The following is a 12,880-nucleotide window of genomic DNA, read 5'->3' on the forward strand; positions in this document are numbered from 1 at the left end:
TTCCAGGTGTCATTCTCCTGTCTCTTTATCACCCATAGCTCATATGTACCAAGACTCCTTCAGTGCATATGTCACATTTTCTCTGCCAGGCTTTTCCTTCATTGATGAACTTGGTGAATCCAGTTTAGCCCTATCACATTGTCTGGTGTTCCCTTACCTCCTGACAGATGCAAAAAGAACTTGGCCTTTGTATGTGATTAAAAAGAAAGAAGCTTTTGTTCTCAAATGAGGTGTGAACAAAACTTGTGCTTTTGGCTTGAGCATTTTGGTTATGGGAGACAGGACTTTGGATACATTACAGCAAATGCAAACCTTCTGCCCAAAATCCTTTCTAAAAGACAGAGACCTCTCAGTCAAAAAACCACTGGGGGAAAACCCCCAGAGTAGGACGGCAGCAGGGCCTCTCATGCAAACAGCTTGGCTTTAATACTGTTCTCCTAATATCACAACCTTTCCATTGATTTCACTGTTCCCTGAACAAAACCTCAAGAGTCTGAGCATCGTCAGAGCAGCTGTACAGAGAAGGAATCCGGGGGGGGAGGGGAAGTAAAAGGCAAGCACTGTGTTACGTAACTATGTTGTGATGTTAACTGAAACATCACATCCTGCTGGGGATGGCTGAATGTGCCGACAAAAAACAGGAGGATTAGAGAGACAAACTATCGTCTGCCCTCAGGTAAGCAGGGCAGAAAAAGAGCAAAAGCAGCTGGGCATCTGCCGTGGGAAAGGCACACAGAGAAAAATGCACTATTGCCAACTGAATGATTCTCCAACCACAAACATGAAGCAAAGTTTCAACACAACATCTATTATTCTTCCGCAGCTTTCAAAAAACATTTTAAAAGAAGCCTCTCCCAACACTAAAAACAACATTTTTCTTTAAAATAACTGCTTTCTAATTTACCCCTACAAAGCAGATCACCTTTTTTCTCCTGTTACCACAAGCATCATCCCATGTTCGGCGGGAACCCTGCAGCTGCGGGGGCTCGGGGAGAAGCAGCGCTGGCCCAGCCCAGCCCGGCCCGGTGTCCCTCGGGCTGCGGGGCGGCGGCTGCCCCGGGCGGGGCCCGCGACGGGGCGGGCACGGCTCTGCCATCATTAAAGGGCTCGGCGGGCGGTACTAGCGGGCAGCATTCCCGGCTGGAGCCATGGCCACCTGCCTGCAGCTCTGCACCGGGGCCAGGATGCCCCTCGTGGGGCTGGGCACATGGAAGGTAACGGGGACAGCGGCCGCTCGCTCTCAGAGGGGCGGGCTCCTCCCCCGGAGGGGTCCGGAGCGCTCAGGGGTGCGCAGGGAGCGGGGACAGCTCGGCTCGGTGACACGACCCCGCCGCCATCCTCAACATCCCGCCCGGGATGCTGCCGGGGATGCCCTGTCCCTCCGCTGGTGTCCGCAGGCACAGCCCCAGCTCTGCTTTCAAAGCCGCTTTCCTCGCCGTGCCCTCCGGTGGTGGGGGTGCCCACCCACCCTGCGGTGCCCTCCTTCCCCGCCGTCCCCCTCCTGCCGCGGGGGAGAGGTGGCGCTTGGGTGTCCCCAGCCTGGGAGAGGCGGCGGCTCCGCCCCTTCCATACCCCCAGGGATGCGCGGATCCCATCCATCCATCCATCCATCCATCCATCCATCCATCCATCCATCCATCCATCCATCCATCCATCCATCCATCCCCTATCCCGACCAGGCTGCCGCGGCTCCCCGGGCCCCTCTCCCTGCCCCTTCCCGTGCCACTGCACTGGAGCCCTCCCTGCTGCTCCCGTGATGTGCAATCTGGGCGAGGTCCCCGGAAATCAGCCGATGGCTTTAGAAGACCATTCATGCGTTTTGAGCAAGTTCTGACAAAGAAGTTTGCACTGTTGTTACGATGACTGCAAAACCACTAATCTATACAATGCCTAGAAACAAACATTGCTGGATTTGTGTGAACAAGATATGCCAACATTTCTTTGTGCACAGCTCTTACACACCCTTGCAGGGTACAGAAACAAATAGAATTACACACCTCCTCTGTCTCTGAGGGAAGCAGCTGACATAAGGTTCCAACTACAGGGGGGATGTGCCCCAGGCAAGCTGGGCTAGAGCACAGTGTAACACTCCAAAGTGATGTGGATGACTAAGGTGTAGACCACTGCCCTCCCCATAGAATTAAAATTCTCCCAGCTGGGCCATTTGACTGTTTCTCTTCCTAGACACAGCACTGGGAAGCAAGGAGTGTTGAGCAAAGGGCTCTGCAGAACTCCCTGGCACAAAACTTAGTTTTCCCTGGTCATTTTTGGCAGTGCTGGGGGCTCTGCTGTACCTGGCTGTTGGCTGAGCCTGCTTGGGACTGGGCTAATGGATAAATGGCTGGAGGCTTGCTTCAAACCCAGCAGCCTGCATTTGTGAGATGAAGAGAGCTTTGGCATGGAAAAACTCTACTAATAGAAACATAAAATCAACAAGATAGCTTCTGCTGCAGTGTTGGAAACAAAAAAGTTTAATAAAAGGCAAATTAACAAACAGAGGAAAACCAAGCCAAGTGCAAGAGGTTCTTGCTCCTGGTAAAACACCTCACAAAAGCCATTAGTTTCTTTCTTCTCTTCTTTTTCCAGTAAATTGCCCAAGTGGGACTTTTTGGCTTCTGTCCAATTAGCTATCCTTAAGTTTGAGGTGAAGTCCCCTAGGCCTATGAAGTGGCTTTTTCACTTAATGGAAGAGAAAAACTTCTGAACTTCTTTCCTTTCTGAAGGGACAAAAGATAGTTTTGTCTGTCACTCCGTCAACAAAGAGCACATTCCTATAGCAGCCTGCATTTTTAAGATGATGAGTGCTTTAAGAACATGGCATGGAAAAACTCTGCTTAAATTGTATGTTTCTTTAGTTGCTAGATAACTAATAAATGGCCTGTATGCTCTGATTTGGGATCTTCTTAACCTTCTTTTTTTCCAGTCTGCAGCTGGGCAGGTAAAAGCTGCAGTGACGGCTGCCATCGATGCCGGGTACCGGCACTTCGACTGTGCCTACGTGTACCAGAATGAGAGTGAGATTGGGGAAGGGATCCAGCAGAAAATCAAGGAAGGTGTTGTGAAAAGAGAGGATCTCTTCGTTGTCAGCAAGGTAAGGTGACCTAGGATCCAGGGGAAAGCTTTGCATATGCATAGAGGGAAATTCAGAGTAGTGGGGAAAGGCTGTGTGCTATAGTGTGGAGTAATTAGGAGAATAGTTCAGGCCCATACTTGGTAAAATCTTTTTTTTTTTTGTCACTGTATTTTATAGAGTGTTATTTAAGATGTATTCCACATTCTCCATTTTCATGGGACTGTTAAATACATGTTAAGCAGAAATGGTCCCAGAAAGTGTGCTAGCTTTCTTTCCTTCTTCGGGAAAGAGCTTTAACCCAGGAGGTCACAACGTGCCTTGTTTTTTTCTCTAGCTGTGGTCCACTTTTCATGAGAAGCATCTGGTGAAGGGAGCCTGCCAGAAGACTCTTGCTGACCTGAAATTGGATTACCTGGATCTCTACCTCATGCACTGGCCTCTGGGATTCAAGGTACAGTAGCAGCAGGGCCCTTGGTTTTCTCTCCTGGGAGAGCTCCTCAGCAAAGCCAGGAGCACTTGCAGCACCACTGCTGCTCCAGAAAGAGCCTGTGCCAGCCCTGTCCCAGCCCTGCCCCAGTGCTGCCCACCCTGCCCTGCTGTGCCCCTGATCTCTGCCCCAGAGCTGCCTGCACAGCGTCCTCTGCCCTCCTGATAACAGAGAGGCAGCCCCAGCAACAAGGTCAGGCCTCTGGCTGCAAGATTGACTCATGCTGCTTAACTTTGGGCTAAACCATCCTTTCCTGCTTTGAGGGAAGGAAGGATGTACTTTGCTGCCTGACAGAAATTCTTTCCTCTGCGTGTTACAGAATCACAGAACAAGAGAATGTTTCTGTCTTCCACTTCTTTCTTTAATCACTGAGTCCTTAATACTGTACAGATTGATCTGACCTTTGCTGTAGGAGCCTTAAAGTTGTTCCACAGACCCTGGATTTCAAAAGGTGAGACTTTCTGACATCCATGTCAGAAGTACATGAAATACATCTCATCCTTCATGTACTTCAAAGGATCTGATGTCTGAGTCTGTGTCTAGTCTTGGCTTTTTCTTTCTGCTGCAGACAGGTTAAGACCTCCATCCCATCTGTTGCTTTTGAGCTTGTCAGCTGTTTGTCACACTTGCAAAGCTGTCATGGTTAGTTTTATGTGAACAAAGAGCTTGAGTAAAAGTGTCATGGCATAATACTCCGACAGCTGCACACTGGATGGGGAGCAATGTGCAGATGTGGGGCTCTATTTCTGAGTTTGTACATCTGGGGTGTTCTGATTTGCCACCAACTTAAGCTGAGGCTCCCCTCATAGGACACCTGTGTGTTTACATAAAATCTTCTTCAGTAGATGTGGCTCAGCTTAAACTGGACTTAAATGTTCCTGGGACCTTAACAGATCCTTCAAAAAAAAAAAAAACCTACCCCAGTTCTCTCTTAAAGGAATAGCAGAGGACTACAGGAAGCTTTTTTGTTCCACAATAAATAAGTCAATTGTTTATCTGTATGTGTTTTAGTGAGTCACTATTTGTTTGGTCTAGGAGATTCACTTGACATTCCTAGTAGGAACGATTCTGCATCATTCCTACTAGGGATGATTGCTGGCAAAATTGCCAGGAACAATGTAGACAAATATTAATATTTTCTGTACTAGTAGCTAAAGCCATCATGGTCCTCAGTTGTCTTGGTATTAACTTGGCAATAAAAAGAGTGTTTAAATCTTTCTTCTTTTTTTTTTGTTTTACTGACAGGCAGGAGAGGAGCTGTTTCCTGCAGATGACAAAGGCATGGCTATCCCCAGCAACACAGATTTTCTAGATACATGGGAGGTAAGTTCAGCCAGGGGGGGAAATCATGTTTTCTGTTGCTGGCAGCCTTTCCCATGCTTTCATTGCCTTCAGCAGCCACAAAGTTCTTATGTATTTATTGCACCATATACAGTGTAGCTTTTCAAAACATACACGCTCAATCCTTTAGTGAATCTGCAAGCCAGACTGTTTGACCACAACAGAACTGTCCTCACCACTCTTAAATTGCTCAAATACACTCTGTGTATTTGTGATCATACCCACAGCCTGCACTACAGCCCTCTGGTGCTGGCTCAAGAACATATCACTGATTATCCTTATTTCCCATGTGAAAATAACTGAGAGAGAATTTCTGCCATCTCAAGAAAGGAGCCCTTGGGTTTGGGTGAGATGGAAGACGTGGCACAAACACACCAGAGGTCACTCTCCCCCAAGAGACAATCTTGGCAGCTCCAAACAGTTGTCTTTCCTTGCCCATGAAGGGAAATAAAGCCACACAAGGAATAATTCCTTCAGGGCCTGTCTTGTACACTGGTGCTGACTGTGCTCCCCTTTCTGCCAGGCCATGGAGGAGCTGGTGGATGCTGGCCTGGTAAAAGCCATTGGAGTCTCCAACTTCAACCATGAGCAGATTGAAAGAATATTGAACAAGCCAGGACTGAAGCACAAGCCTGCAAATGTCCAGGTGAGCTGCAAAGTGATTGCAGGTTTTGTGGGATTATAAAGATCCAATTACAGCTTGTAATTTGCATGAGGAGATGCAAAGAGGAAGAACAAAGCAGACACAGCACAATTACACCCTGTGATTATTTCAGAGTACTCATAAAGATGTTGTAGATCTGTGTTCTGATAGGGAATGAAGTTGTGGTACACAAATTACAAGAACTTCTTAAAATACTTGTTCTGTTATTAGTAATGGCATCAATCTGTTATTAATAGAAGATAATTGCTCACACAATTATCATGTGTTTTTTGTCATGCAGGAATCCACAATTCAGTCACCCAGTTGGAAAGGGAGGTCAGTTTTAACTTCTATACAGAAGCAGCATATTCTGGCACACTAGTGGCTTCCTGGTATCTGTCCTGATTTATGTAAAATAAAAAATAAGGGAGTTTTACACACACACACACACACACATATATATATATATATAAATTACCTAGTCTTTGTCTGCATACAGCAGCAACTGCCCCTTTGTATGCAGGAGCTGCAGAAGTTTATCCCTTCAAGGGGTCTTGGACAGACTCAGACATCTCTTACAGTTCTGAATTCAGAACTTTTTGCATATTCACTACGAGTACTGAGTTCCCTCAGTCTCCAGAGCCTGCCAGTCCTTCCTCTGCATGTAGTTAAAAAAAAAGAGCATGCCAAAAGGAAAAAAAAACCATCTTTTTCCTACCTATAGCAGATAAGAAAGGGGCACCAGTTCCTGAGAAAGGGAGCTTTGATGTCTAGAACAGACTGGGGGGGGGAGAACAGAGCAGATGCAGCATGTCCTTCTCATCCCACTCCACATTATTGCTGAATACACAGGGCATTGGGGTGTTCAATATTTACTAAGCTACTGCTTGGAAATCTGAGAAGGACCTGAGAACATGCCAATGAACCCAGAAGTGAGCCTTATGAAATGCTCTTTCTCCAGAGCAAAGACACAGAGGTACAAGAAATGTCACTGTAGAACCCTAGAGCTGATAACACTTTGCAAAGAGTGGCCATGAGGACAAAGAGCAGCCTTTAAGGGGATTATTATGATTAGGGGATAATCCCTGCAGTGAGCTACAGCTGCATTCTATCAGTCTCTGTACTCTTCTGCTGGCAGATCGAGTGCAATCCATACCTTACCCAGGAGAAGCTGGTGAACTACTGCCAATCCAAAGGGATTGCTGTGACAGCCTACAGCCCCCTGGGCTCCCCTGACAGACCATGGTAAGGCTGCTTTGCAATTTGTGAGGGAGCTGGCATGGATAATGCTTGCAGCACTGAGACAGTGAGTGTACTATTAGCCATTGATCTCAAAACAGACTTCTGGTGTTATCTCTCCCCTGTGTAGGGCTAAGCCAGAAGATCCTTCCCTTCTGGATGACCCCAAGATCAAGGAAATTGCAGCCAAGCACAACAAATCCACAGCCCAGGTACATGGATGCCAGATGCTCAAATCCTGCTCTCCTTCAGATCTTGCTCCGATATTCTTCCTATCAATTTATCTGACTTTCTTCTTGCATTTCTCCTCCTGCAGCCAGTGAAGTCACAGCATATGTATTCAGTGATCATCTTTTGTTTATTCTTTCTGAAAGAAACAGTAAAGTTGTTCCAAAAGAATAAAATGGGGGCTCATTTTCTGTCAAAATGTGGATTGAGTAATCCACATTTAGTGAGTGAAAGACTTTGAACTACACAGACTGTGGCTACCCCTTCCTGTAACACAAGACAGCTAATGACAATGTAGAGGACAGGCTGGCTCTTTGTTCCCTGTCACCTGTGTGAGAGGCAGCAGTGCAGGCTCTGTTTTCTGTGTGGCCTGCAATGCACACTCTCAGGTGTGCTCTGACTGTCATCATGAAACATTTTCTTGACCTGTCTTCAAGTGCTGGAATGTTTCAGTCTTCATCTCAAGTCCTCTTGCAGAGAATGAAATCTTGATAGAAGTCTGGGAGAGCAGGAAGGCTTGACTGGCCCAAACCTGGATGGGAAAGGAGCCCTTTCATGTGAGGCTCCAGCACTTCCCTCTCTGCTCTTCAGGGAGGGCAACCAGGGCTGCAGGGACAGGAATGATTTGAAACAGAGATAACAGCTGCTGGAACAGGCTCTGCTTCCTCCAGAGCGAGAGGAATGATTCAGTTGTCTGTCCTTGCAGGTTCTCCTTCGCTTCCAGATCCAGAGAAATGTGATTGTGATTCCCAAATCTGTCACCCCACAGCGCATTGTGGAGAACTTCCAGGTGAGGGATCAGGAGTGAGCTGGGGGCTGCCCCTCAGGGATGGTTTGGCTTCTCCCTGCACAGCAAGGGAAAAGATCCTTTATCATTCTTCCCTGCTCAGGCAAGACCAGGCTTTTTGTCTGTTTACACACTCTGCTAAGGGCTAAACTAAAGGTTACAGTTGGAGAGCAGGAATGAACCAAGTCCTTTTTTTTAGTATGCTGGTAATTCTAGTAGTCACTTTATGTGGTGTCTTGTATTCTGCAGACTGGAGATGAATTGCCACATGGCTTTTCACTGGCACTTGAGTGCAGCAGCACACCACAAAAGGCTTATGTAGAGCAAGCAGTGTTAAGAAAACAGCTTCACAAACCATGCTGCTCTATTGTAAATTCAGTGGTCTTTGACTGCAGCTGGTCATTGGGATTTCAAAAAGCCTAGATAGATTAAGTGAAATATGGAAATCTTGTAGATGTGCCTTTGGAATAGGACAGAAGGACATCTCTCACAAGTGGCAGATGCAAGAGCCTGCCAAGTGCCCTGCAACAGCTGGCATGTGTAATTGCAACTTTGGATGAATTTTTCTATTCCCTCTGCCAGTGCATTCTTGGTGACACAGAGATGCCTTTTTCATGAAGCAGTCATGTCTTCCAACCAGCTACCCTCCCTTGCAGACTTGTTCTTTAATTTTGTGGATTTTGCTTACAGCCTCTGTGAGCTTAAAACCTCTCTGGTTTGTTAAAAGATGTGATTCCCAGCTGTTTCTCTTTTCAGGTGTTTGACTTCAAACTGACCAAAGAGGAGATGGCAACTATTTTCAGCTTTAACAGAAACTGGAGAGTCTATACAATGAGCATGTAAGTGGTAGCATTCAGTATTCTTCTCCAAACCAGTAAGTTAAGAATACCATATACACAGAGATGTTACATCTAAATACTGCCTAGAATGCCAAGAGCCTGAATGATGAAGTAATTGGGATGTTCCAAATGTACAAAAAAGACATCCTGTAGAGGAAAGCAAATCTGGACTGAACCCATCCTCCAATTACAGAGTTCAGATCCCACCTTAGTGGCTTCTTTAAGCAAAACTAGAAGGGAAAATTATGACTAAAAGGAAGTCTTCTATTCCCTGCAGGGGCAAAACTCACAAGGACTACCCATTCAATGCAGAATACTGAAGATGCTCATATCCTGCCTTTCTTCAGAGCTTGGTCTGATATTCTTCCTATGAATTTATCTGACTTTCTTCTTGCATTTCTCCTCCTGCAGCCAGGGGAGTCACAGTATATGTATTCAGTGCTCATCTTTTGTTTATTCTTTCTAAAAAAAACAGTAAAGTTGCTCCAAAAGAATAAAATGGGGGCTGTAATAATTTTCTATCAAAATGTGGATTGGGTAATCCACATTTAGCGAGGGAGAGACTTTGAACTACACATTCACATTTTTAATTTCTCTTGCTTCAACACAACAGGCTGAGGAGGATAGATGGCAGTTATGGGAGAAAAATCTGAGAAATGTGAACTAAAGGCCAGCAGTTTAATCACTCCAGAAGTAACTGATAAAAGGAGATTTTTCTACTTAGGAAAAACTTTCCCTTAGGGGAAAAAAAAAATCCAAAACAAAACAAACAGAACTTCATAAGGAGAAAACAGAGAGGTGTGTGCTTGGCGGTATTTTCAGTCAGGTTTCCTCCTGAGCGTGTGGATTTTCCCTGGGACAGGGCACATTCCCCTTCCCCTGCGGGCAGCAGAGGGCGGCCATCCCTCAGCCACCCGCGCTGTCCCCTCCCCGGCAGTGCAGGGACTGATGTCCCTGATGTCACACAGCACGGGGAGCTCAGCCCCCGAAGTGCCAGCATCCCCTCTGGCCCCGTCAGCCTCGGGGCCAAACTCTCCTGGCCGCACCAATGCCCCTGTAGCTCCATCCACCTCCCCCTTGAGCCCAGCCACCCTCTGCCACTGCCCCTGGTGACAGCCCAGGTGACATCACGAGCTATTTGCTTTTGGGGCTGTGTCACCTTTCCATTCCCAGCACCTGGGCAGGTGGCCAAACACAATCCTGAAGTTGCACAGTGGGTTTTCAAAGCAAAAGATCAAAACCTTGGCTGAAGAAAATGAGCACCTTGTGGACTCTTTTCCAAAATTTCCACTTTCAATTCATGAAAATGTAATCCAAGAACATTTGCTTTGCAGCTTCCTAAAGAAAGCAACCCATAAAACCTTCTGTAGTCCTCAGGCTGAGGTGAGACTTGGCTCTGCAGAGATCAAATACACATTTTTATTGAACAATTAAGGTACAATGTTACTATGATGCACAAGTTTGGAGCACTGTCTTTTTAGGGAATACCTTCTCCAGCACAGGTTACACAGTGCCCATAGAGCTCTCAGTGGTTTCCTTGTTCAAGTATAACTCATCCACCAGCTGCAGACCCCTTGGAATTAAGTCCTTTCAGCATGGATCTCCTTCAAAAAGTGCACCTGTGTCTCCAGAAGTACTCCTGAGTCACAGTACTGTGAGCTTACATTCTAGCATGAGACAGGGTGTTTGTTTCAGTGGTCTCAACACAGGTCACCACTGCCATCCCAATTGATACCATCTGCAATTTATGTTCTTTACATTCCACCCTGCACTTTATTGAAAGATATGTTAAGAACTGTTTCACCCTTATTCAAACTCCATCTTTACTATAATCATCATCTGACTGCATATTCACTATTAACTCCACCCCTTGCCCCTGCAGACCAGTGTAGTTAACACCTCACCAGTGCAAACATAAGGCACATATCCCAAACCCACCCCTTCTCCCACAGACAAAATTATCAGCATCAACACTGCAACAGTCAACATATTTTCCATCCACTTCTAAAATGCTTTCCAAGCTGAACTTCCATCACTATCCTTGCTTGTGGCACTGATCTGCCCATCTCCTGGCATGCACCATCCAGAACAAGGCGTGTGAGTCACTCTTTGGTGTCCCAACAGCTTATCAAGTGATGCCAGCAGTAACTGTGCTCAGACCTTGCAGCTTTCAAGCAACAGCATCAGTGATCACCACTTTTTCAGGGTCCTTTTCCCCTTGCCTGTAAACTCAACCCAGCAGTCCAAGAAACTGCAGGGGAGTCTCACCCGTGGGATCAGCAGAATCAGATGATTTGTCCTCACAGCCCTTCACTGGTGGGTCCTAAAGCCTTCCTCCCTTGGGAAGGACAGTCTCTGCTAGTAGCAGAGACCCCAAACTTCCCAGAACTCTGCTCTTACAAGGCAAAAACCTGCATCCCACTTGCTTCAGTATCCCAGCACAGACACAGCTACTGCAGGGACAGTTCACTAAGTGTTCAATATTTCTGCAGATTCATTCTGAGCAGAGGACTGTCAAGAGAGCACTCAGATTCTGGGGAGCAGCACTCCCACCTCCACAGGCCTACCTAACCTAGCAACTCAGGCTGCCTGAAGAGGCTTTGTTTTCATTTGCCATCAGCTTTCAGAAAGCATCTGTTTCTCTCTTCCAAGTCATCTTCCTGCCCAGGTGCCTCCTCTCTTCAGGCAATTGCACACTGTGTGTACTCCCCCCTGGACATGCACTGGCTGCTCCACTTCCAGGACTGTGTATTCCCAGGGCCAGGATCATTGCTCCTTCCAGAGTTCTTCTCACTGCTCCACTTCTGGGCTGGGACTCAGGGTAACTGACTAGAGAAGAAAGAAAACAGAAGAGCAAATGAGTAAATGCCTTTCTCCCCCTTCCCCAGCCTGTGTTTAAGCCAAACACCAATTCACCCCCTGTCCTCCTCTCCACCCTGCCCTTGTCACCACAGGTTACATCCCAGTCCCTCCCTGGAACCAAGGGTGGCTCAGAGGGTGGTGCTGGGTGCCTGATGCTTCCTTTCACCACTCAGTCCTTACTGTGTCCTAGAGCTCCTGGGTGAGCAGTGTGCTGTCCCCAGGGCTGCCACTGTCCCCAGGGCTGCCCCTGTCCTGCCCAGCCCACAGGAGCCCCTTTTGGAGTGAGGTGGGGACTTCTCAGGGGCCAGAGGGACTCTGGGGGACACACAAGTGCTTCCCATGTGCCAGAACTCAGTCATCCCAAGTACAGCACCAGTTTCAGAGCCAGCCAGAATCAGCTCTTACCAGTCTGGGGCAGTTCATGGTTTCCCTCTGTCCAGGCTTCCCCTGCTGCACTAAACCTGCCCTTCCCACACAATAATCACCACAGAGGGGTGGAAAGATCAATTCCTCATCCTCAGCTGTGCCCAGAGCTTGTTATTTCAGCAGGTGCAATTAAAGCACAAAAGCATGAGGACAAAAAGCTTCATCAGCTCTGAGAATATGGGAGAGCCACCAAGATATGCTCCTGGGCTGTTCTGAGCTCAGAGTGAAAAAGTGGCCAAGGTCTTCTACACCAGGGCTGGCCAAGCCCCTGAGATCTGCCTCCTGGCATCCAGAGGTGGAACTGGAACCCCCACTGAGCAAGATAAATCTCCCCTCCAAGCAAAGCAGAAATTCCTGCTGTGCTTCCCAGTGAATCAAGCGTGAAACCTGCGTGCCCTCACCTCCAAACCCTGGTTTAAGCTATGCCTGTGTCTGTACAGACCCCTGCAGCTCTTCCCCTAGGTGTGATCACACCTTGCAACACTGTCACCTCCCTACTTTGCCTTCATGTGTTCTCAGTGGGTCTCTCTGGTAAACACTGTCCATAAGGACATACCCACTTCCTTATTTTGGGCCCTGTTCTCAGATCCCAAACACTGCTGGTCACCAAAGTAACAACTTGTGGTGAAATTACAGTTGCTAAATGCAAAGTCAGCAAAACAAACTGAAAACTGATGAGATTGCTCCTCCTGTTCCAGTGCATGTGGATCAAGGAAAAAAAAAATAAAAGAAAGCAAGACCCTCCTCCCCCTTGCAGTTCCTCAATGTCAGTGCTCTCTGTAAAGACATGGCCATGTTATCAAGGACACAGAGCACGAGATTTAGCAGGCTGGCTGTCACAGGGTGACATGTGCAGTACTTCTTCTTCCCCCAAGGCCCCCACCAGACCTTCGGGAGAGGCAAACAGTGAAAATCTGACTGGCCTTACAGCTCTGAGGGGAAAGGCTCCAACTCA

General features: G+C 47.3%; 1 protein-coding gene across 4 annotated transcripts; it reads left to right on the plus strand.

The window, feature by feature from the left end:
• The first annotated feature begins 562 nt into the window (after window positions 1-562).
• On the plus strand, window positions 563-9,153 carry LOC129119102 (aldo-keto reductase family 1 member B1-like). 4 transcript variants are annotated; one of them, XM_054630852.2, is made up of 10 exons: window positions 563-1,214; window positions 2,924-3,091; window positions 3,408-3,524; window positions 4,806-4,883; window positions 5,425-5,547; window positions 6,683-6,789; window positions 6,914-6,995; window positions 7,718-7,801; window positions 8,555-8,637; window positions 8,915-9,153. In XM_054630852.2, exons 1-10 carry the CDS (start codon window positions 1,149-1,151, stop codon window positions 8,955-8,957), a joined length of 951 nt encoding a protein of 316 aa, XP_054486827.2. In that variant the 5' UTR covers window positions 563-1,148; the 3' UTR covers window positions 8,958-9,153. The 4 variants fall into 4 exon arrangements, with proteins under 4 accessions (XP_054486827.2, XP_077034261.1, XP_077034263.1 ...); XM_077178146.1 differs by having other exon boundaries at window positions 592-676; XM_077178148.1 differs by lacking the exons at window positions 563-1,214; window positions 2,924-3,091 and adding an exon at window positions 3,951-4,011 and having other exon boundaries at window positions 3,461-3,524; window positions 8,915-9,151.
• The last annotated feature ends 3,727 nt before the right edge of the window (window positions 9,154-12,880 follow it).

The sequence above is a fragment of the Agelaius phoeniceus genome, chromosome 5, assembly GCF_051311805.1.
Source record: "Agelaius phoeniceus isolate bAgePho1 chromosome 5, bAgePho1.hap1, whole genome shotgun sequence".
Classification (NCBI taxonomy): Eukaryota; Metazoa; Chordata; class Aves; order Passeriformes; family Icteridae; genus Agelaius; species Agelaius phoeniceus.

What these genes read in the sequence shown, in the direction of transcription:
- LOC129119102 (XM_054630852.2), top strand. Translation starts at nt 1,149, where the DNA reads ATGGCCACCTGCCTGCAGCTCTGCACCGGGGCCAGGATGCCCCTCGTG. An exon ending in ATCTCTTCGTTGTCAGCAAG is followed by an intron (nt 3,092 to 3,407) that starts GTAAGGTGACCT and finishes TTTTTTCTCTAG; the next exon opens with CTGTGGTCCACTTTTCATGA. An exon ending in ACTGGCCTCTGGGATTCAAG is followed by an intron (nt 3,525 to 4,805) that starts GTACAGTAGCAG and finishes TTTTACTGACAG; the next exon opens with GCAGGAGAGGAGCTGTTTCC.